This window comes from Raphanus sativus, chromosome 8, assembly GCF_000801105.2.
Source record: "Raphanus sativus cultivar WK10039 chromosome 8, ASM80110v3, whole genome shotgun sequence".
NCBI lineage: Eukaryota > Viridiplantae > Streptophyta > Magnoliopsida > Brassicales > Brassicaceae > Raphanus > Raphanus sativus.
The window spans coordinates 19,853,390-19,875,393 of NC_079518.1; the positions used below are offsets into that span (position 1 = coordinate 19,853,390).

Below are 22,004 nucleotides of genomic sequence, written 5' to 3' on the forward strand. Positions count from 1 at the left end.
AGTTTCTACCTTCCTCTTCTTACTTCCTTCCACTCTCTTCCCTGCCGCTTTATCCCACAGAGTTTCTTCCTCCTTAAATTCCAGTAACAAAGGTCTTGGTTTTCTCTTTGATTTTGGAGGACGTCTGCACTGATACGGTTTCTTCTTGGTCCCGGTTGAAGCACAAGGTTCCGAGAAACCAGTGCTAAATACCGTTGAACCCTCAGAAGAACCCATATGGATATAACCAAAATTCTCATCAGCACTTTCATCCATGACGACATTGTTAGCATTCCACTTCCCAGCTGTGCCAGCTCTTATTGCAGACGCCATCAATTTTTCCTTTGGAACTCTAACCTCTTTCTGCCTCGAGATGATCCCTTTTCCCTATTAAAATCTCGAGACACTATGGGAGGCGCCTCAAGTCTTAACACAATACATTGGGGCATAGGATATTTCTCAACGGCTGCAACCGAGCTCCTTTCTCATTCTTCTCTAACTGATATGTCTTCATCATTAGCCAGTGTTAGATACTGTCTCATCTCATCCAAAACCTTTTTGACAATTTTTGGTCTCCCTGTCACCACATTAATTCCCACTTGCTCTTCAGTCAGGACCCCAAATAGAGAATCTCCTTCTTCTAGGACAGCTTTTTTCAGGCTAATTCCTTTGAAATCATCTGTCGCCTCGCAAGAGCTTCATCTTTTCTTCTCTTCACTACAAGGGGACAGATGCTTTGCTCGTGGTTCAGCCTAAAACAAGTAAAACATCTCTTCTGGATTCTTTCGTAGTTGTAATGGATGGTCACCGGTTTTGCTCCTTTGAGGTTGACGACCCTTGACGTCTTCAACGGGTTAGCTATCATCTCCCAGCGCCATGATAGCTACCTTCGTATAATAGTTCACTGGAATGTTCCTTATACGAACCCACAGCATGATGTACTCTAAATAATCATCCGGTGGCTCTTCTACCCACCTCTCTATCGCCAAAGCCCATTCATTACAGGTGTGAACTCCTTTCTCCAAGACATCTAACAGATCGTGCTCGTGGTCGAAAAAGAACAGGAATCTTTCCCGAGACAGAGCAACCGCTCTACACTTTCCTTCTTTTTGCCATTTTCTCGGCATTCTCCAAATTAGAGGGGACATCTTCTGACATTCCGGATTTAGCATCCTACCCACCAAACTGAGCTTATTTTTCTCATTCAAACAAAATCCCGGCAGATCCGGCATTTCAAAAGGTATTTCTTCTTCCTCCAGAGAGAGCGCCATCAGAGCTCTATCCATGGCCGCCGACATCACTGCAGATGGAAATCGAACTTCAAACTTGACGAAATCCAAGTGTTTTTCACCGATCAAATAACCCAAAAGATCTCTTGATTAAAACTCAAGACCTAAAAACCCTAGATCTTATCTTCTTTTTTGCTCGAAAGTACACAGAAAATACACCAAAGTTGTTGCGAAATTGAAAGGAAACGTGTTTTTCTTGCTTTTACTGGGACCCACACTCTACTTGCTTACATCCACTTGAGAGAGAATCCTAAGCCCATTCTAGGGACGCAAAAAGAATGAACGGAAAATCTAAAATATCTTTCTCGTAAATGAATTTCATTTTCATTTATTCTTAATTCTAAAAAATAGTACATTACACTTTTACTATTAACCCTAATCTCTTATATCTATCAGTCAAATCTAGTATTTCTTATATTCATTTTCTTCTTCTTTCTTCTTCTCTCTGGTGAAACTTCTCTTCTTCTCTTAGTTCTTCTTTTTCTATGTTCTTCTCTTCATTCTTCTTTGATTTCTTCTTCTTCTTCTCTTCATGAATATCGAAGAACACAATTTCAGTAACCAAAGGACAAACAGCGATGGCTCCATCTGAAGTATCAGTCGTCGATGCTTGACAGATCCAAAAATGAAATTGGCGGAATTCAGGAGAATTCCATGTTTTTATTTGTCTTTGGGTTAGATTTGTTCTTTTATTTTTCAATGTTTTGTATTTACATGTTTTTTTGATTTCAACTACAGATTTAAACAACTAAGTATTATTTATTTTAGATGAAATATATGAGATGATGTCTCGAGAAAGACAAAAACTACATTTGATAGAGTTTTGTAATTTAGTTAAACACTAGTTAGATTTAATTTTGTAGGTTGGGCTAGTCACATAAGTTTTAAGAGGTCGAGAAAACAAAAAACTTTGTTGGAAAAAACAAAAATGTATTAATAGTTAAAACTGTCCTAGAATATAAATAAGAAGTAAAACTAATCTAAATGTCTCATATATAAATAGGTTAAGAAAGTGTAGAAAATTAATAGTATATATATTACAACATAATTAACATGATAGAGTTGTTTCACAGACTCTTACACAACTTTAATAAAAATAATTATATAAAAAATAATAATTTGAACATCCACATTATAATATATGTGACTATACTTTGCTCAGGCATTCATTCCAGACTGCAAGCATTACTGGACTTACCTATCGTATATGAACACTGAGAAAAAGGTTTATAAGACCTTATAGAGCATACTGAGAAATTTAACTGGAAGTGGATCCATATTTTCCTAAAATCATATCGCCAAGGCTGCAAACTGGGACTCGGGTTCCTGCGTGGTGGGTGGGCGGTAGTTGTTGTATCTGTTTTGCTGTGTTTGTTTCTGATTCTGTTGTGGTTGTGGTTGTTGTTGGTGCTTTCGAAACTTCAGATTTCCTATCTCTCTTTCAAGGAATTGTTGCTCAACTGTATCAACCACCCAAAATACAATTTCAGAAGAGAAAAAAATGAAATATATTTTCGGAATTTTAATGAGAAACTTTATTGGTGGTTGAAGACTTTTTACCATGTTTAAGTTTTTGGATTTCTGCTAAACTATCCAGACGTTGTTTCAAGGCTCTATTTTCCATACCAAGCATGACCAGCTGTTGATCCAAATAGTGAATGGCAGATGACATTTCACATCCTTGAGCCTATTGGAAAAAACAATTCATCATGTATAATGCACATAAGCGTTCACTGATGTCCTTGAAATTAAAGAATATATGGAATATGCTTATTTTAAAATCTTACTTGTAGCACTTGGATGGTTCTTTCCAAATCTGATATGTACTCAAGCCTCCTTAAACGTGCCCGGTGAGCATTTTGGCTGCAGTTTAAGTGTGAATTAGATAAAGCAATAATGGGAAAATGTACACCCTATAGACAAGGTGATTAGAGTACAAGCAATCATAAACCCAACCAATTTTGTTTGTGGATGATTATAACCCGCATCAAGAAAAAAGCAAGCGGTAGATGGAATATATGCCTACTTGTACTAAGTTATATGTACAAGAATAAGACCCCTTACTGTTTGATACGTTTAGAGTCAATTTTTGATCCAGGACCGTCTGGTTTTGTTAAAGAGCCTTCTTTCATTTTACTTGCTTGTATTTCAGCTGATTTCGAGGCAGAGGTACCTGCTCTATTTACAGCTCCCCATGACACATGTGTTTGGAGGTTAGTTCCAGTTTTGTTAGAAAACTCCCATCCCAATTTACTGTGGTTGTCGTAAGAGTTAGGATGCCACAAATCATCATGCTGGTTAATATTCTGGACTAGCCAAGATGGCCCAGAAAAATGACTATTCAGAAGGTCATCTTCTCTAAAAGGCATTAAAGACGAGTTTAAGTAGGCAGATGTGTCACTAGCTGAACGCCTGTGACCTTTGTTGATCTTGGGAGACGCTGGCTCGCTTAGGAGATCATCGAGCCAAGCTGGTTGCTCATCTATGAGAAGATTATTTAAAGAAGCACTATGATGATGGTGCATATTACTTGGAGGAGAAATACTATTATCCCTGTTATTTGGGGAAGCTTGTGATTGTCTTCCAATAGATCCAAAATTTCCTGCGTTGGATAGACTGCTTGAACCTTCCATTCTTGAAAACCAAAAAGGGTGAATTACATGTATTAAACTTAATCGTCAACGAAAAAGTAAAGAAACAATTATTTTAATATTTCTCCCATTCTTGAATGAAGATTGTTCCGACATACCTGACAGGACAAACTTAGGAGACGTGTAGTACCAAACCTCCGACGTGGAGGAAAATGGTATCTCCCTCGATGTAATCTCCTCCTGTGTTAGTGCCGATTACCCCTTCTTTCTTTGAATGCGAAAAGACAATGAACTATCTCCCAATCGCTAAATAGCTGATCAAAACAATTCACGTTGATAGTTTCCATAGCGTGCTTTTCGTGAAAACAATCGTTCTTTGTTCTTTTCTTTATTTAGTTTACTACTTTGTTTTTCTTGTTGTCATGTCCAAAAATAGCCTTCTTCAACATTGCTTCATTACGTACGGTACATACAATACTAGTTTACCAAATAATTCATTCATGTTATATTTTATCATATATATATATATATATATATATATATCATATGCAGGCCCGGCTCTAGACTTCCATAGTCCCAGTGCTATATAATGATATTTTTATAAATTTTATGGACTCTAAATCTTAAAGATTAAAGAAAAAGTTTTAGGACCCTGTGCTTAAGCACTCCTCGCACACCCCTAAAGCCATAAGATCAAAATAAAATTTGAAGGAACGTTCTACAACCGGATCAATGAGGCTTAGCAATTGACTGACAGACTCGCCTTGCTTGAACAAGAAGACGATGATAACGTGATGGATATAGGTAGTAACACCACTCAGCTTAATCTAGTTGTAATAATTGGCCTATTGCTGTAGATGCTCTCCACATCAACAATTACATCTACAGCCCTAAGTCTACACCAATTTTTATTTGTTTTTTTTTAAGTTCACAGCCTTTTTAAAATTTTACAACTTTCTTAGTTACTTCAACTATTTTATTATTTATAGTAATATCTCTGGAATTGATTTGATATGTATGATATATTTTAATAAAATTTAATTATAAAATTTATTTGATATCAATTTATCGACGTTTCGAAAGTAAGTTAATATGAAATTTAAATTTAAATGACTGTAAATTTATATTATGAAAAATATATATAATATGTTATTTGTATTTATAAATATTAAACTTTGTAAGATATTCTTTAATTTAATTGTTAATTATTTCAACTCTTTTTGCTATATTTTTTTTTGATGAAACATATGTTATATATTTCAAAAATTGTATTATATATTTTAATGAATTTTAAATTTTAAATTTATTTGATCTCAATTTATTGCATTTTGTTTATATACGGGCTTTAGTTTAATATGAAATTTTATATAAATTTTATTAAATTATATTTATTTATAAAAATATAAAATAAATAATTAATTAATTTAATTGTTTTCATATTGATTGAAATTATTTGGTAATATCTAAACTTGAAAAATAAGTATACTTATTTTGATTTTTTGTTTCATAAACTATCATAATGTTTTAAGCAATTATAACATGTTATTTGGAAATAAAGATAGTATTAATATTGTTTCTATAATTATTTTATAATAGAAGGGTTTATTAAATTTAAAATCCTACAAAAGGTTAGGTCTAAGAGAATTTTTCTTTTTAATATGATAGATATAATTGTTTTGTGTAATTTATCTTGCTAATAATTTAGTTTATATCATATATAGTTTAATTTTTGTTTTTAGTTAGTGTTATGTATTTATTTTCAGATAATATCTATCTTGAATATTTTCATAATTTATTTGTTATTTTATTTATTCTACAGTGTAAAATTATGTTTTTAGTTAAATGAAACATATGAAATTTTGTTCATCTAGCTATATAATATTCTATAGCTTTATTTCTTGTATATGTTTTTTTATGAAATTGTTTTGACAAAATCTGTGTTATTTATTTGGTTGACTGTATGATATATTTTAAATAATTCTTAATTATAAATTCATTTGTGTCAATTTATTATATATATGGTCTTTAAATTAATATGAAATTTTATCTAAATTTAAATCAATGTAATTTTTTATTTATAAATAGAAATATAATAATTGATTAATATTAATTTTTTGATATTTTCATAAATTATTTGAATCTTTTAGTTATAATGTTTTATATTGTTTGAACATAAGATTAGTTATTGTGTTGTTTGAAGACATATACAGTTTTATAATATAGTTTCTACAATTATTGTATTATAAAGGGATGAATTTAATTTAAAATCTTACAAAAAAATGTTGGGTGTAAGAAAATGATTATGTTTTAATAAGAGAAATTGTTAAGTACTCCATCCGTTTCGAAACCATATATGTTTTAGAATTTTCACATTTTTTAATAAAATATATTAAAACTATTATAAATGCATAGTTTTATGTAATTTATATTTTCTACACTTTTAAACCAATAAGTTTTTAAAAATGCAATTAATGTTTTTGAGTTTCATAATTTTCATTATTAATTAACAAAAACTGCATTGGAAATATATATATATATATATATTTGAAACAAAAAAATTCTCTAGAATATGCATTTTTTGAAAGGGGAGAGTATTATTTTTTGGGATTTTTCTTTTTTCACCTAAAAGATCTCTGTTCCGAAAAAGGATCCGCGAAAATAAATAAGAAAACAGAGGGAGAAGAAAGAAAGTGAAATAAAGAGGCACATGCAAAAGAAGCGGAGAGACGGCTATAGGCGATCCAGGGCCGGTCCATGGCTACTGAAGGCCCTACTCAAAACTAAAAGATGTGCCCTCTATCAAACCTATAAATAAATACTAAAACAGAGTATCATCTTAATCAAAAAGGTTTTTTTCTTTTAAGGATAATATTCTCTAAACTAAAAGAAAGAGAACCAGGAGTCTTACAATTCACAAGCAAATAAACGAATATCAATGATTGATGACATTAATTTAACAATTTGTAGAAGTTAAAAACCCTCGTTTTGACGAAAGAGACGAGTCGTAGTAGGATAGAGACAAATATATTACGTTTTTGGATTAAAAAAATGAATATTCAAACTAAAAATTCACTAATGCGGCCCTTAATGGGCCCTAAATGGTCGCTTACTTTGCTTCCCTTGTGGGCCGGGCCTGGTGCGATCTTCTTCTCCTCTCATCTCTTCAACGCTTGGTATGATCAAAAAAGTGAGGAGTGTTTCTGGTGATAATCGTATGATCTAGATACCCACATGATGATCTTATTGATGAAACTAACCATTGTTCTGGCGTTTCTCCAAAGTTACGTTTTTCAGTTCTCTTTCTTGTGACTGAAGTTTTGAATGATTCTCTTTGGATGGTGATGTTTATCAAACAAAATCTGGGAATTTACAATTCCTTATCAGTTTTTACGTCATCAACAACAAGTCTCCATCTTCATTTTGTACGCAACATGCTATTGGAACCCAATATTTATGTTGGTGTGGGACAGTTCTACTATAGTTCTACTCCAACATTCTCCATCTCCGTGGTGGTTAAGACCCACTGCGATGTCAGTTTGACAAGGTATTATCAATTTTCGATTGCAGTTTTGATTATTCATCGTTATAGATGGTGCTTTGGTCGAAGAATTTGGGATCCAAGTAAATTACGAAACTTGTTGAAGCAATTACACGATGAGATTGAGAGGAGAAAATCAGTTTCAGAAACGAAATAAGAATCTTTTAAAATCTATATTTTGATACAATATAGTATTTGGTATCAAAACATGGATAAGTCTGAACAATTGTTGAAACCGTGGAAACCACCATGAGAAGAACGATTAGAAGATGAATTTTCTTTGTTGTATGACGATATTCTTACAATCGCTGAAAGTTGGTCGTTCCAGTCTTATTTTCTACGATTGAAGTAATATTGGAATCTAAACCGTAACTATTTATAGTTCTAAACTGGGATGATATTAACGTAATACAACCAAGAAAATTGCTGTCTATGATGCGACCAAGATTTAAAGTTCACAAGAAGATTAATAGAGTTGATACTCTATTCATAAAGAATATCTGAGAGAATAACATCTTTACCATTTCTTTTATTTTATCAGTTGTTATTCTTTCGTCTTCTTTGTTATGTTTGTTTTTTCAACCTTTTTAATTGTTTAAAGGAGCACACTTTGAGCCTGAACATGTATTAATATATCATATTACATTACACGTGTAGGCAGATTAAAAACAGTGAAGCTAACGTGGCAAAGAAAGAACATGCAAAACAAGACATTCAGCTCCGCCGCTAGAAAGTTCTCAGATCATGAACCACCGTCACGGTATTATCTTCTCCGCGCACAGCCTCAAAACGCTTGTACTCCTTAGACTCTTTCTCTTTCCAAATCTTCCACTTGAAATCGTATTATTCTTCATCGCTGGTTATTTGTACATGGAAAATCTCGGATGATTTGAAGAGACTCTTCGCCGGACCATCCATTGGATGCCAACTCTTCTAGACCTCCTATAGATCAGCCAAGACAATATCAACGTCACCACCTCTTTCCTCTCTAGGATACTTCACTCCAGGAGCTATCAATCAATCCTCTTAAAAGAGAAAAGCTTGACTCCTTTTAAGAAAAGATTTAGTGCTTGACCGGAGAAGAAAAATAAAACGATTTAAGTTAAACATGATTTATAATTATTTGCAAAAGAGGAGAGTTTCTAACAATCAGACTTTTTATTTGAACTTCCAAATCAGAGATAAAGGATAGACTTTAGAAACAGATCTGATTTGAGTTCTTAATACAACAAAAACCGGACTGCCGAATCAAAACATCGCCGAACGAATAAACAGATCGCCAAAGCAAAGTAAAGCATCAGACAAAGCCGAAAACAGAAAACAAAAGGTGTTTAATCTCTACTCTGCATCTTCGTATCTGTGAAAGATGAGATTGTGTGAACAGATACGAAGGCCGTTGAGAGAAAATTCTCTCTCTAAGAGAAAGAGAGAGAAACTATTTTGTCTTCTTCATTATGTTATTAGCTACTTTTTATTAGCTTATGTATTATGTATGTATTTGTTTTTTTTGTCATCAACTAAAAGATAGACTTATACTGACTCTGTAAACCACACTAGTAACTCTGTATTCATGTGAACGACAAAATACGGTTGAATCTTGGCACTTCGTGCTGACTATCCGCCTTCAAATTCTTCGCTCGTGGTACATGAATGATCTCTAAGCTGAGAAAACTTTCTTGCAGGGTTTTAATTTCTTCCAAATAACTTGCAAAGGCAGACCCGAAATCATCTTCACCAATTGAGAACAATCTATTGCAATCGTAGCATGAAACTGACGCAAATTTCTCATACACTCCATTGCCCAAACTAGTGCCTCCACCTCTGAATAAAGAGGGGATAGGCTCTCCCAGACATTACTTGCTCCCATCAAACCATCAAAACCTTCTAAAGTACTATATCACCCTTGTCCGGAAAAAATCATTATCTTTCTAAGAACCATCTGTAAAGCACCACCGCCTTGGGATTAACAGTAAATCTAAAACCTTTACATTTTCTACGTCCCCGCTGTGTAATCAAGACTTGTGACTCCGTCCAAAGTGTTGATTCAGTTTCCGTAAATTTTAGCGTTTCCATGGGATCAATGTCTAAATTACTAAAAAACCTTATTATTCATTCCTTTCTAGATGTACCATAAAATCCAGGCAATCTGATGATCATCCATTTTTGGTTGAACCCTCCAATATAGGTGATCCATATTTGTGAAAAGGGATTCAGTGGGAAAAGATAGCCGGATTTGATGGTATTTGTGAGAGTGCCCAAACCTGACGTGTTAGAGGACATTCGAAAAACACATGGTTAATCGATTCCTCTGCAGCTCCACAATTAGCGCAACATAGATCCCCTTGTAGCCCTCGTGCATGCAAATTTTTTTTCACTGCTATACACCCTGACACCAATTGCCATAAAAAGTGCTTAACCTTTGGTGGGCAGCGTATTTTCCAGCAAAACTCTTTTAGTATATCAACTGTGTGGGGCCTTAAATTGCAGTTGTTTTTTCCTTGTCCAGATAAACCTTTTCTACTTGATTACCGTATTTGACCGTGTATTTCCCATTTTTTGTGAAATGCCATCCATCCATGTCCACCATATAAGTCTTGCTTAGTGGTATCCTTTCTATTATTTTCACTTCCTTAGGGTCCACTAAAGCCTGAATTTCCTGTAGATTCCAAGTTCGCTAAGCTTAGTCAATAAGAGAGTCAATTGTAAGACTGGGTTAAATGTTGTGTTGATTTTTATTTGCTGGTCTCGGGCGAGTGGTTAGGGCCAGGGGTCATTCCATACAGAGATAGATGAGCCGGATCCCACCCGTTTAATTAGTCTTTTGCTAACCATAGATATAGTAGAAATAATACGCCGCCAGCCGTACGACGGAGAGTATGATCGGATCGGTTCCAGTGGTGAAGCATTCCTGAAGTACCGTCCTTTAAAAACTCGAGAGAATAAAGTATTTGGTCTCTCATTTAGACGCCATAGTAGCTTACCAAGCATCGCCGTGTTAAAATCAGTTAGGTCCTTAAAGCTCAAGCCACCTTCATCTTTGTTTAAACATACTTTATCCCATGACATCCAATGCATACCCCTTGTACTGCCACCTGGACTCCACCAGAATTGGGCTACCGCACTCGTCAGTTTCTTTGCGTTAGCCTTTGGCAAGCGATAACAGGACATCACATGATTTGGTAATGATGTAATTACTGATTTAATGATAATCTCCTTTCCTCCTTTAGAAAACAATTTAAAGGTCCAGCCATTGATCGTATTATTCAAACTCTCCTGAACAAATCCAAAAACTTGTATCTTAGACCCTCCGAGATTCTCTGGAAGTCCCATATAAGATCACATTCCTCCTAGGTTCTGAATTCCTAAAACATCCCTCAATTTCTGTCTACTGCATTCCTCAATCTTGTGTCCAAACTGAATTGAGGATTTTTGAAAATTTATTTGTTGACCTGATACAACCTCATACTCCTTTAAAATCCTGAGAAAGGTTTGACCCTCTTCTTTTTGTGCCTTGCAAGAGAAGAGAATATCATCTGCAAAGAGCAGATGAGATATCGGTGGACAAGCTCTAGAAACCTTCATTCCTGTTAATTGTTTCTCCCTCTCAGCCTTTTTGATTTTTGCAATTAAAGCCTCGGTACACATAATGAATAGATATGGTGATAATGGGTCCCCCTAACGTAAACCCCTATGTTGGATTATGAGGCCGCGTGGCTTACCATTTAGTAAAACCTAATATTGAACCGATGGTATACACTCCATCATTAGTTTTATTCAATGAGCATCAAAATCCATCTTCTGTAGAAGAGCCTGGATAAAGTCTCATTCCACCATATCATACGCTTTACTCATGTCCGTTTTGATTGCCATATACTTTTCTTGACATGCTTTATTGGTTCTCAACCCATAGAACATCTCCTGAGCTATAAGAATATTATCCGATATCAACCTTCCAGCCACAAAGGTCGATTGGGTCTCCGAAATAAGTGCAGGGAGACATTATTTCAATCGCTGGCAAAACACTTTCAAGATAATCTTATACCCGACATTAAAAAGGCTTATTGGCCGTAGTTATGTCATCCTCGTAGGCCTTTCCATCTTTGGAATCATACAAATATTGGTGCTGTTGAGCCTTGAGTCCATTTCTCATGAAACCAGATAATTATTCACCATCTCTAAAAGATCATTCTTTATTATATTCTAGGAGTGTTGGAAGAAAAGAGCTGTCATTATATCCAGTCCTAGAGTCTTCTCCAGATGCATCATAAACAGAGCATGTCTTACCTCCTCCTCAGTTGCTATCATAGACGGTGTTATCTCCTCCAAGAAGCTATCAAACTCTAATGGGGAAGTGATACTAAATAAATCCTGAAAATAGTCCACTGTCACCTTCTCAACACCTCCATCCTCTGTGATCCAATTTCCATGCTCATCATGTAGTCCTACAATCCTATTTTGAACCCTCTGTTGCTTTGTTAAAGCATGATAAAATTTTGTAATTAGATCTCCAGACGTATACCACATATTACGACTCTTCTAAAACCAGTATTCCTCTTTATCTTTGTACGCATCCTGTAATTTTTTCGATACCTCCAAAATCTTCTCCTGAGACCTATTCATTAATTTTTCCTTCCTGTCATTTAGCAATTTTATGACGAAAATTGCTAATTTGTAACAATATCCTCACCGCTGCCTCTATGATTTTCTGACCAACCTTTAGCAATTGAGTCCATAAGACCTTCATGTCCAATCCATCTCTTGTCGAAACGAAATTGCCCTCTCCGTCTAGGAACTTTGTCTTCTAAGTAAGCCACTACTGGGCGAGATCTGACCCTACCATCCCTAGATATTATGTGTAAAAACATGGGAATAGTGTGTGCCAATCTTCATTAGCTAGAGTGTGATCTAGACGACATCTAATCGTCATTGCCCCTCTCCTCTTCCCTCTTCTTCTTTGCTATGACATTTTGTTTTTCCAGGCTGGAAAGTTTAATAAACCACTATTTCTTATCATGTTTTTGAAAGGAATAAAAGATTCTTCACTTCTCAGAGCCAGTAATCTCATTTAGGTCTCCAATGATAAACCATGGTTTTGATCTCGCTAGCCCATATCTAGTTAAACGTTTCCAAACTTGTTCCCTTAACGAAAATTAAAAATACTTTTTACCAAGAGTCACTATTTCCACATCTATCATTCGATTACTAGAATATAGAATCTTGATCTAAAACTCATTATTATAAAATAGAGCTAATTCACCACTTCTTTCAGTTGGGTCCATTGTGACCAGATTATCGTATCTAAAGTGTGATTGAATCCTTGCACAAACTCAAAGTTTTACTTTGTTTCTGATAAAAACAAGAAATCCAGTTTATGTTTTTGCCATATTTTCTTAAGATAGCTTATAGTCCATTTGCTTCTCATTCCGCGGCAATTTATTAATTGTCCATTTGCTTCCCATTATATTATGTATGTATTTGTTATTTGTGACAGAATAATCAATAAATCTAATCTATTAAAATATAGTCTTATTTTTATCTACTGATATAAGTTGTGATTAACTTTTAAACCATTTCAAAAATGTTATAAATAAATTACATGCTATTTAAATATCATCAAATCCACTTAAACTAAACCAACTAAATATTATACTCTGATTCGGGTGTGTATCAAACCAATCCCTTTTAAATTAGATTGGACCTAGCGGACATGGTCAATACACAATTCTCATTATATTTCAATAATGAGTACATCGTTGTATACAAAAATTGTGTTTGTTCCTTTTGATATTTTTTGTACAACAATATCATGTTTTTCTCCTCTTTATAATAGCATCCAAACAAAAATCACTTCTATTCTATTAAAAGAGAAACATTCTGAAAAAATCTACCTATGCAAGGTTACTGCACCCATTCATTTAAATGTTACACTTATATTTTGCCCAATATTGTTACCGTGTATTACTCAACCTATATGTCGATTTCTTTTCTAATGCCCCCACAACTTTCGTGATATGAAATGGCCCAACCCAATATCTATGTTTTTTATAGCTGGTCATTGTTTGGTATCCGATAATCTTAGGCCCAATACAATTTCAATTTTTTTAAATGGATCAAAATTAATACCATCAAAGCTTATACAAATACATCTTATTAACCATACTATATACAAAGTTCTAAATCTCTTCCAATGTATCAGTTTAGATGGAGAATGCAGCCATATTATTACCATTACGTGTCTTCTTCTCCAATATGAAAAATCCTACATCAAAAGTACAAAATGTCAATTACTCAAAACCATTACACCTATCTAGACATTGTTTAATATAGCTGGCTAAATAATCCAATTATACCAAATATACTATGACATCTGAACCATTAAACCATGAAATATTCTAAAATGATTAACAGCCAACAGTATATTGTACATACGATATTGAACACCAGATTTCCGAAAATATATCAATTATTCGGTGTACAAGTTTATTTAATATCTAGACGTTAAAAAAAGTTTATTTAATATCATAATTAATTTCGATCTCCTTATTTTTAATAATTAATAAGGAAACTTGATTTCTTGGTGTCCAAGTTTATTTAATATCATAATTAATTGGTGTACAAGTTTATTTAATATCATAATTAATTTCGATCTCCTTATCACCTAATTAGATTTTTATTGCTATATACTCGCAGTATATTCCTTAATCAACAAACTAACATATCTAATTAAATCTCCATAATATTTACCCTAAATTAGCGTAACCTACAACCTCTGTAGCCTCTCCTAATATAAATATAACATCGGTTTCCACCCTATACCTCAAACAAGTCTAAACACACCCAATGGCTAACAATTTGCAACTCTCTTTCTTGAACCAAATCAAACCCCGCTTTCTTGAACCAAATCAAACCACGCAAGACTGCTTGGCGCATAGAAGTGAAAATCCTCCATACATGGAGACATTTCATTAAAGATGTGGTAGAATCTTTGGAACTAATACTATCTGATGCAAATGTAAGTTTAACTTTCTATATTTTAAGATCCTACAAACAAAACTAAGAACCATATGCATAACAACATAGATATATTTTCATCAAAAGTTGGCAACTTGACCCAACTACTAAATGACAAAACTTTAAAGAAAATGACTTATCTGTTTTTATTGACGTTGAAAACAGTATAAATACTTCTGCAGCTCCATCAAACTGTCATTCCAATAAAATAAAATTTAACTCATGGCCGGCCAAAAAAAGACAACAATCAAACTCTTTAATTTTGTTCAACTGATATCAGACTTTTTTTTCAAATATAACATAATAATATGAAACAATAGTTAAATGTTTCCTACTTATCTTTTTGTTTTCCTACTGTTGTCTGGTTTCGGAAGTCACGTTGAAGTATGGTTTCATAAGTGAATACTTTCCAGCTATGGTTTGTATAAATCTGAAACAAATTCAAAGTTATAGATATTTAGTCTTAGATGTAATTCTGTTTTCTGAAATAGAAAAAGTTGTTCTTTTCTTGAGATATTCCCTTACACTCACTGTTGAGTTTGGTAACCCATCTGTTCTTTGAGAATATATATGTCGCTTCCAAGTTCCCCCATGTCGTTTGTAGAAACCTGAATTTGGAAATTAGAATCTTTAAGTGTAGATGCCATTCTATTTTACAAAACAACAAACATAAACAAATCTTTACCTTCACACGTTTGATATTCCGTAGGTAATTAAGGAATTTATCCATATTTGCCCTGCATATAAAAAATAAGAACCTATAAGAAGAAGAAAATGATTTCAATTACTATATATCAATCCATGTATCTGAATCTTACGATGTTGCCGTGTTTTTTTTTCTTTTCCATAGATATCGTATAACTGAAAACAGAAAGGATAATTAGGAATCCAAAATATATAGAATAACCAGAATATATATATTGATTTCAACAAATATAGAATCATGTAATAAGAACCGATAAATTTTTAATACAACAATGTAAATTAAAAAAAAATTGTGGTTTCTGCTGCGAACGCTTACATGCAAGGCGAGTTTGTTTCAGAATTTCTTCAAACAAATCAAAAATTATTTCAATTCGACCGATGTATACAAAATCAAATATACAAGAGTTGAGCTTTTGACCAACCGTAGAAAGAAGAGATAAGGAGAGAAGATTTACCATGGAATATCGGAGAGGAACGAGTCGACTGGCTGAGGTCGAGAGGATGAATAATGCATCGCCATCGGAGAGAAATTTGTTTTTTACTGTCTCGATCTGTTAAAAGTTAAAACAAGACACTTGATTTAGTTTATTGTCGGCAGAGAGAAATAGGTGTGTAGGCTTGGGCCTTTAACAAATCAATTTTCACTATTAAAACTCAATTAAGTTGAAAACAAAATTACAAACCCAATAAAATTCAGACCCATTTACAATAATCCTATTTAAATGGAATTAGTAAAAAAATAAATACTGGTTTAAGTAGTTAATGTCTATTTATTTTAAAAATTCTAAAATTGCATATGATACATTTTTATTGAATTTTCATAAATTTAAAATATCATGAGCTTTAGGTAACGGGTAATTTAGCTGGTTTGAATTTTGAAATAGGATAATTCATATAATTTTTAATATTTTGAATAAAAATATTAAGATAATTGTTTCTGTAATTTGATTTATAAAGAGAATTTTAAAGATTTTTAGGTTTTTTATAAATTAAATACAGGATATGCTCAGTTATTTATGAAATATGTTAGAAATCATTTACTGTTAATGTAGCCATCCATGATAGATTTTTTTAAAATTATATTTCACTCTCATTTATTCTATTAAAATAGACAAACCTGGTCTTAACAAAAACAGATTAAGACAATAGTTCTTATGCAAGTCAAATACATATTGATAGATTACGGTTTTTATTTATGGCCATTTTACCATATCCGTTTCATAATATCTTAATGTCACTATATCGGTTCAACTCCCGGTCTCACTAGGATATCCAAAAGTCAATGAAAATATTGTATAAGACTGAAATAATAATAAAGATACACTTTGAAATACTATAGATATCTAATAATAAATTAAATTCATTTAATGATTGGTTTTATACAAAAAAATACCCGCGCTTCTTAAGCGCGGGTCAAAATCTAGTTATCTTTTATTACATTAACCTAGGCATCCAAACCAAAATCACTTTACCTTTTGTTACATTAATCTAGGCATGGACGTTTAGGTATCCGTTCGGATTCGGGTAAAGTACTTTGGATTTTTGGATATTTCAAGATAGAAATTTAGTACCTGTTCGAGTATTTTTACATATTAGGTCATGTTCAAATATTTTTAGTTCGAATCCGGTTATTTCAGATTGGATTCGTATATTTAAAATTTTGAAAAAACAAATTCTTCGTTATTCAAGTTTTTACATTTAAAATTTACATTAAACTTAACTGATTTTTAATATTTAATAGGTTGGCCGATTAATAAGTTTGGAAATAAAAATTTGAAAGTAGAAAAACACTAATTTAGTTGTTGTTTTGAAAATTTGAATACAATTTTTGTTAGTGCATAAAAAAAGAAGCTAGATATGTATTTTAAGTGACTAAATATCATTTTGTCCACTACTATATGTATATAATATGATTTTGAGTCATGTATAATATTAGTATAAATATTTTGAATAGAATGAAAGAACAAAATTAGAAATATAGGGTTAGGTTTAGATATGTTCGGTTATCTTTGGGTATTCATTTTCGGGTTCGAATATTACCCATTTAGATTAAGATATTTAATCTCTGCTAACTCAATATCCGTTCGTCTATTTAACTACTTCGGTTTGAATTTTGATTCGGGTTTTCAAATCGGCTTCGGGTTTCTGATTGAGATATCGGCTAAGATGCTTACCCCTTCCATTATGGACACTACTTTTTTTAAATAGCATGAATCATATAAGCATTAGATCCGTTCACATTTTATGCCAATTATGATTTGACTTTTGTTTGTCATAGCACAACATACAATTCATACAAATATATAAGATTAGCTATAATTTATATTGTATCTATATATAAATATTGTATTTTGTAATTTATTTTTAAAAAATTTAGCTATAATTTATATTATATCAAAATATTCCTAATGATCCTCATTATACATAATGTATACAATCAACTGATTATAAATAATCTTCCATCACTTAAACTTCTTACACAATCATAAATTAAAAGGCAAAATGGCTATGGACAAATCAAGTTCTGATTATATCGGACCTGATCCAAAAACTCATATTATTACATTTATTGATTTATGGATCTTACCAATTTAGCAAATAATTTTTTGTGGGACTATTTCGTTTTTAAAAACATACATGAATAAAACCTATAAAAATAATATTCCTAACATTTATATTACCATATTATTGATAAATGAGATAAAACAGTTTACACTCCTAAATTAATGAATATACAAATTGTTTTAAATAAATAACTTTTTATAAAGTAAATTTAAAAATATGCACTTTAGACAAAAATAAATAAATCTTTAGTTGTATGCACTAAAATAACAGATATTACAATCAATAACCAAAATAAAACAACCAATTAATTATATATATGGACATTATAGATTTAAAACTAACACCATATACAATTTATCTATTATAATAGAACCTCTATAAATTAATACTCGATAAATTAATAATCTCTATAAATTAATAAATTTCACCGGTCCCAACTTGGGCATGTGTAAAATATGATACAAATTGATAAAATAATAAGATAATAATATTTTTAAAACTCCCATGTAAATATATAATCTCATTAAAATCATAAATTAATAATCTGTCAATATATATTTTTATATATAACTACAAACTAAACATTATATTGTTGAATTTATATTTACAATGAAAGCACATCTATTTTTATTAATATTTCAAAATATTTTGATAATATTTAGTAAAATTATATCGAAAATCACATAACAATTATATGAAACATAAAAATATACAACAAGTAAGATAATAAAACAAATATGAAAGTCAAATTTCCAAAATTTAAATAATGTATATATGGTAAAATCAAATATTTTTTTATTTTATAAACAAAAATATAAAAAATCTAAGAAAAGAAACTTTGTAAATTAATATCTCTATAAATTAATAAAATTTTAAAGTTCCAACATTATTAATTTATAGAGGTTCTACTGTATATTCAAACACACACCAATACTATAATGCAAAGACAATATATTATATCCAAAATTAATATGTTAAATTTCAAAAGTCGAATTAAGAGAGAGGTGAGAGAAGGCGATTTTTTCTCTCTGTTCTCTCTCCCCCCCAACACTTTTCTTCTCACCCAGATCTCGTTATCTTTTTCCTTAGGTGGCCGGCGGAGGGTGCTTCCCGTCGGTCCGCCACCCCTACTCTCCCTTTATCCAATTTCCTCTTCATGTTCGTGTGACGGGCTCCTCTCTTCCTCCTTGCTTCTCTTGTTCTGGCTCTCCCCGGATTGTGGCCAGATCCGGTGGGGAATTGATGTTTGGGTGCGTTCCCGGTGTCTCTGGAGAGAGGGCGATGTCGAGATAGTTCGTTTTCTTACAGGAGGCGCCATCGATTTGGTAGATCTAGGGTTTGTCTGAAGGTGGTTCTGGGTCAGTTCCACCACGGGGATGTGTCGGAATGAAGTGCGTCGCTGCCTCTTCTTCCCCGGCTTTCCGTCTCCTCTGCTCTCCCTAATCACCTCCGTCGGCCGCAATTGTAGAGTTTCCCCCGTCTCACTCCCTTGGTCTGAGACGAAACGGCGAGTCTGAGGAGCTCGTTGGGGACCTCTCCCTTAGCTCAAGTGACAATAACCATGGTTTCTAGGGAGATATGATCGACTCCCCCTCTTTCTAGTGACGTCCTCTGCTAGGGTTTGAGGACAACCTCATGTGGAGTCGCGCAGGCTTTTCGGTGGAGTTCTCTATTACCTGGTGTGATGCTTTTCGGGAGAGTTATGTCTCCTGCTGTGCTTCATGCCCCTGTTCAAAGCTCCGACAAGTTTGGCATTGTGCTCTTTCGATGTTCTGCTGCATCTTGTGTGTCGCGTTGGCGGTTTTGGGAGCATGTTTGTACCGTCAACGCTTGACCGTAGCTCGAGCTTCAGTGTCCCGCAGCGTTGCAAAGGCAGAGTCTTTGTCTCACAGTCGAGATAGTTTGGTTGCTTGGTTGAGGTCCTCCTCCAGCGGAGCTCCGGGGCGTATGCCAGGCGCTTCCGTCGATGCCTGTTTGGAGCCACTTTGGTGAGTACTCGACTGAACTTCACTGGCTATTCTCTTGCTTATGTAAGAAGGCTTCCATTAGGGGATTAATATTGTTGTTTTACTTGAGCTGATCCTATTAACTTCAAGACTCCTTAGTGTGTAGCTTGGAGTTAATTTTCATGTATCCTAGTGGTTTTTTTAATTTTTTTTGCGATCACTAGGATCAAACTAGCTCCGGCAAAATATGGTTGCAGCTAGCGTTGTAACTGAATCTTCATTTACGTTCAATGATATTGATAAATTTGATAATCGTATAATATAGATTAAGAAAATTTGTGACCACCCGATAAAACATTTCTGCTTATGTTGTTAAAAAAAAGATCTCTGTTCATAGAACGACTCCGTTTCGCGTAAGACTCGTTAGGGTTTTTCGTTAGATCACTCGACCGGTTATTAAACCGGAGAGAAGAGGAGAGAAAGGTTGCTCCGAACAAAAAAAAAAGGAAAAGAGAAGAAAATAACCCTCTCAATTCTTGGTTTTGTTCATCGGCTTCCATGGACGATAAATTGGCAACATCAGCTTCGACAATTCCGAAACGAGCTTCTATTAAATCCCAACTCGATTTTGATTACTCCATCCGCAAGCAAAAGGTTCTTTCTCAATTCTCTATTCAATTTCTGTTTTACAATACCTGAATCTCTCTGTTGAAATTTATTTTCATTTTCTGAATTGGGTTTTTGTTAATTTTCAATTTTTTGATTCCTTTGTATTTGATTAAAAAAAAAAATTTTTACTAGTTTCTGCCCGTTTTTGTTTTAATGTAAGATTTATGAAATGTAGCTCAGAGAAAGTTGCTTCAGAAGAGTTAGAGAAGAAAGGACACGTCTGCTGTGGAAATTGAGACACTCTGATTGTCAATCTTTACATCAGAAGGTTTGTTCTCTTCTTTCTTTGCTTTTGCTTTGTCAGTGACTTTGATGTTTTCTTTTCTTTTTTTTTTGTGTTTCAGGAGATTATCAATTCTGCTTTCCATGACATTGTTTCTGATGAATTAAAAAAGATTGAGGATTCCCATGATATATTATGGGAATATGAAGGCCCAGCAGATGCTTATGAAGGTGATAGTGAAGAGATATTGCTAGAACTGCAACATATGTTTTACAATGATTTGATCTCAGAGACTACCATAAACGGTAAACCATTTACTTTCTCTCCATCCGATTTGTAGGAGTTGGATTTTGATGCACTGTTGTGGCTCCTTACTTCTTCTTCCAGGATCACATGTTCAGGCTGAAACATGGGATGACGAGGAAGATGAGTACTTGGCCGCCTTAGTTTCTCAGAATATGCGTTTAAACGGTGAACAGGTAGGTTTCCTTTCACCGACCAGCCTTGTCTGACAAGGTAGTTAGTTACACTAGTGTGATGTGTTTGTCAGGGGCCAAACCAGATATGGTGTCCGATCTGCAAGCAAGGCGAGGTTATGGAGAATCACCGATTTATCTATTGCAACATGTGTGAAATGCAGCTGATCAAAGGCGAAGAGGTGCAGATTCTATGCGCTATCTGAGTCACCCACTGAACCTTCCCTTGCGTTTATGTTATCTGATTCCGTTCTTTTCCATCAGGTTAATCTGAACATTCTGCAAGAACGGTTAGCGGAAGTGCACGCTGAACATTTGAGAGAGGATGCAGATTGAAACCAAAGTTCTGTGTTCAGAGTCTCTATAATTTGAAGGCGTTGTACATCACATGTGAAGCTTGTAGTACCTTTGAGGTCGTTGTATAAGCTCTAACGTAAATGACACGCATAATTTTTGGTGTATATTAGCTCTTGAGATCATCAGGCTTGGTGAAATCATGCATACGTTGCTAACAGTATTCTGATTTCTCAATATAGCTACATTATTCGTAGATGCCATCTTTATAATTCTTGTTCATGTGTATGTTGAGATTCTTCTGAAATCAGATTAGTAGAATATTCCATAACTTGGTGTTGTTATCAATGGGATTTGTGAACACTCGAAAGCCTTTTGTATGTACTAAGTTATTAACTCTTTGAGGTATGAGATTAGAGTGATAGAACCTTTGAGATCAGTATTTAAGTTCTATAACGTAAAGGAAGCATATTTGCTGCTCAAATATTGTGGGTGATTGGTTAGATCTTTTTTTTTCCTTCAAAGATTCATTTCATTAAACCCGATTCAACGTTTTACTTTTACAACACATTCTCTCTACTAACCAACAAACTCTGTTTGGACAAAAACCAAAAACAGAGCACCAAAACCAACAACTCAAACGAGAGACAGACTCAGAGGAATTGACTTTCATTCACAAAGAGCTCAAAAAGCCATTCCGGATGACCCTTAGCCACGT

The 22,004-nt window shown here is 33.5% G+C and overlaps 2 protein-coding genes and 1 long non-coding RNA gene across 4 annotated transcripts; 1 reads left to right on the forward strand and 2 right to left on the reverse strand.

Moving 5' to 3' along the window:
• Positions 1-2,281: 2,281 nt before the first annotated feature.
• Positions 2,282-4,177, reverse strand: LOC108821397 (uncharacterized protein At4g06598). Its single transcript, XM_018594437.2, has 5 exons — positions 4,018-4,177; positions 3,333-3,902; positions 3,056-3,131; positions 2,829-2,955; positions 2,282-2,728 (listed from the first exon to the last, which is right to left on the reverse strand). Exons 2-5 carry the CDS (start codon positions 3,899-3,901, stop codon positions 2,559-2,561), a joined length of 942 nt encoding a protein of 313 aa, XP_018449939.2. The 5' UTR covers position 3,902; positions 4,018-4,177; the 3' UTR covers positions 2,282-2,558.
• Positions 4,178-13,513: 9,336 nt separating this feature from the next.
• On the reverse strand, positions 13,514-15,676 carry LOC130498421 (uncharacterized). Of its 2 annotated transcripts, none has more exons than XR_008937317.1 (6): positions 15,569-15,676; positions 15,227-15,269; positions 15,094-15,145; positions 14,940-15,016; positions 14,744-14,838; positions 13,514-14,600 (listed from the first exon to the last, which is right to left on the reverse strand). It is a non-coding gene; the product is annotated as an uncharacterized LOC130498421 (long non-coding RNA). The 2 variants fall into 2 exon arrangements; XR_008937316.1 differs by having other exon boundaries at positions 14,934-15,016.
• A 4,366-nt stretch (positions 15,677-20,042) lies between these two features.
• LOC108820691 (uncharacterized) lies at positions 20,043-21,542 on the forward strand. Its single transcript, XM_018593690.2, is given in 7 exon segments — positions 20,043-20,278; positions 20,469-20,561; positions 20,638-20,821; positions 20,904-20,995; positions 21,067-21,174; positions 21,257-21,308; positions 21,311-21,542. Coding segments are annotated over 7 exon segments (732 nt in total). The 5' UTR covers positions 20,043-20,182; the 3' UTR covers positions 21,418-21,542.
• The last annotated feature ends 462 nt before the right edge of the window (positions 21,543-22,004 follow it).

Excerpts from the sequence above, each read along its gene's own strand:
- LOC108821397 (XM_018594437.2), bottom strand. The coding sequence starts at position 3,901 with ATGGAAGGTTCAAGCAGTCTATCCAACGCAGGAAATTTTGGATCTATT. Across the intron at positions 2,956-3,055 it reads GAACCATCCAAGTGCTACAA|GCTCAAGGATGTGAAATGTC; the intron begins GTAAGATTTTAA and ends TTTTTCCAATAG. Across the intron at positions 2,729-2,828 it reads AATCCAAAAACTTAAACATG|TTGAGCAACAATTCCTTGAA; the intron begins GTAAAAAGTCTT and ends TGGTTGATACAG.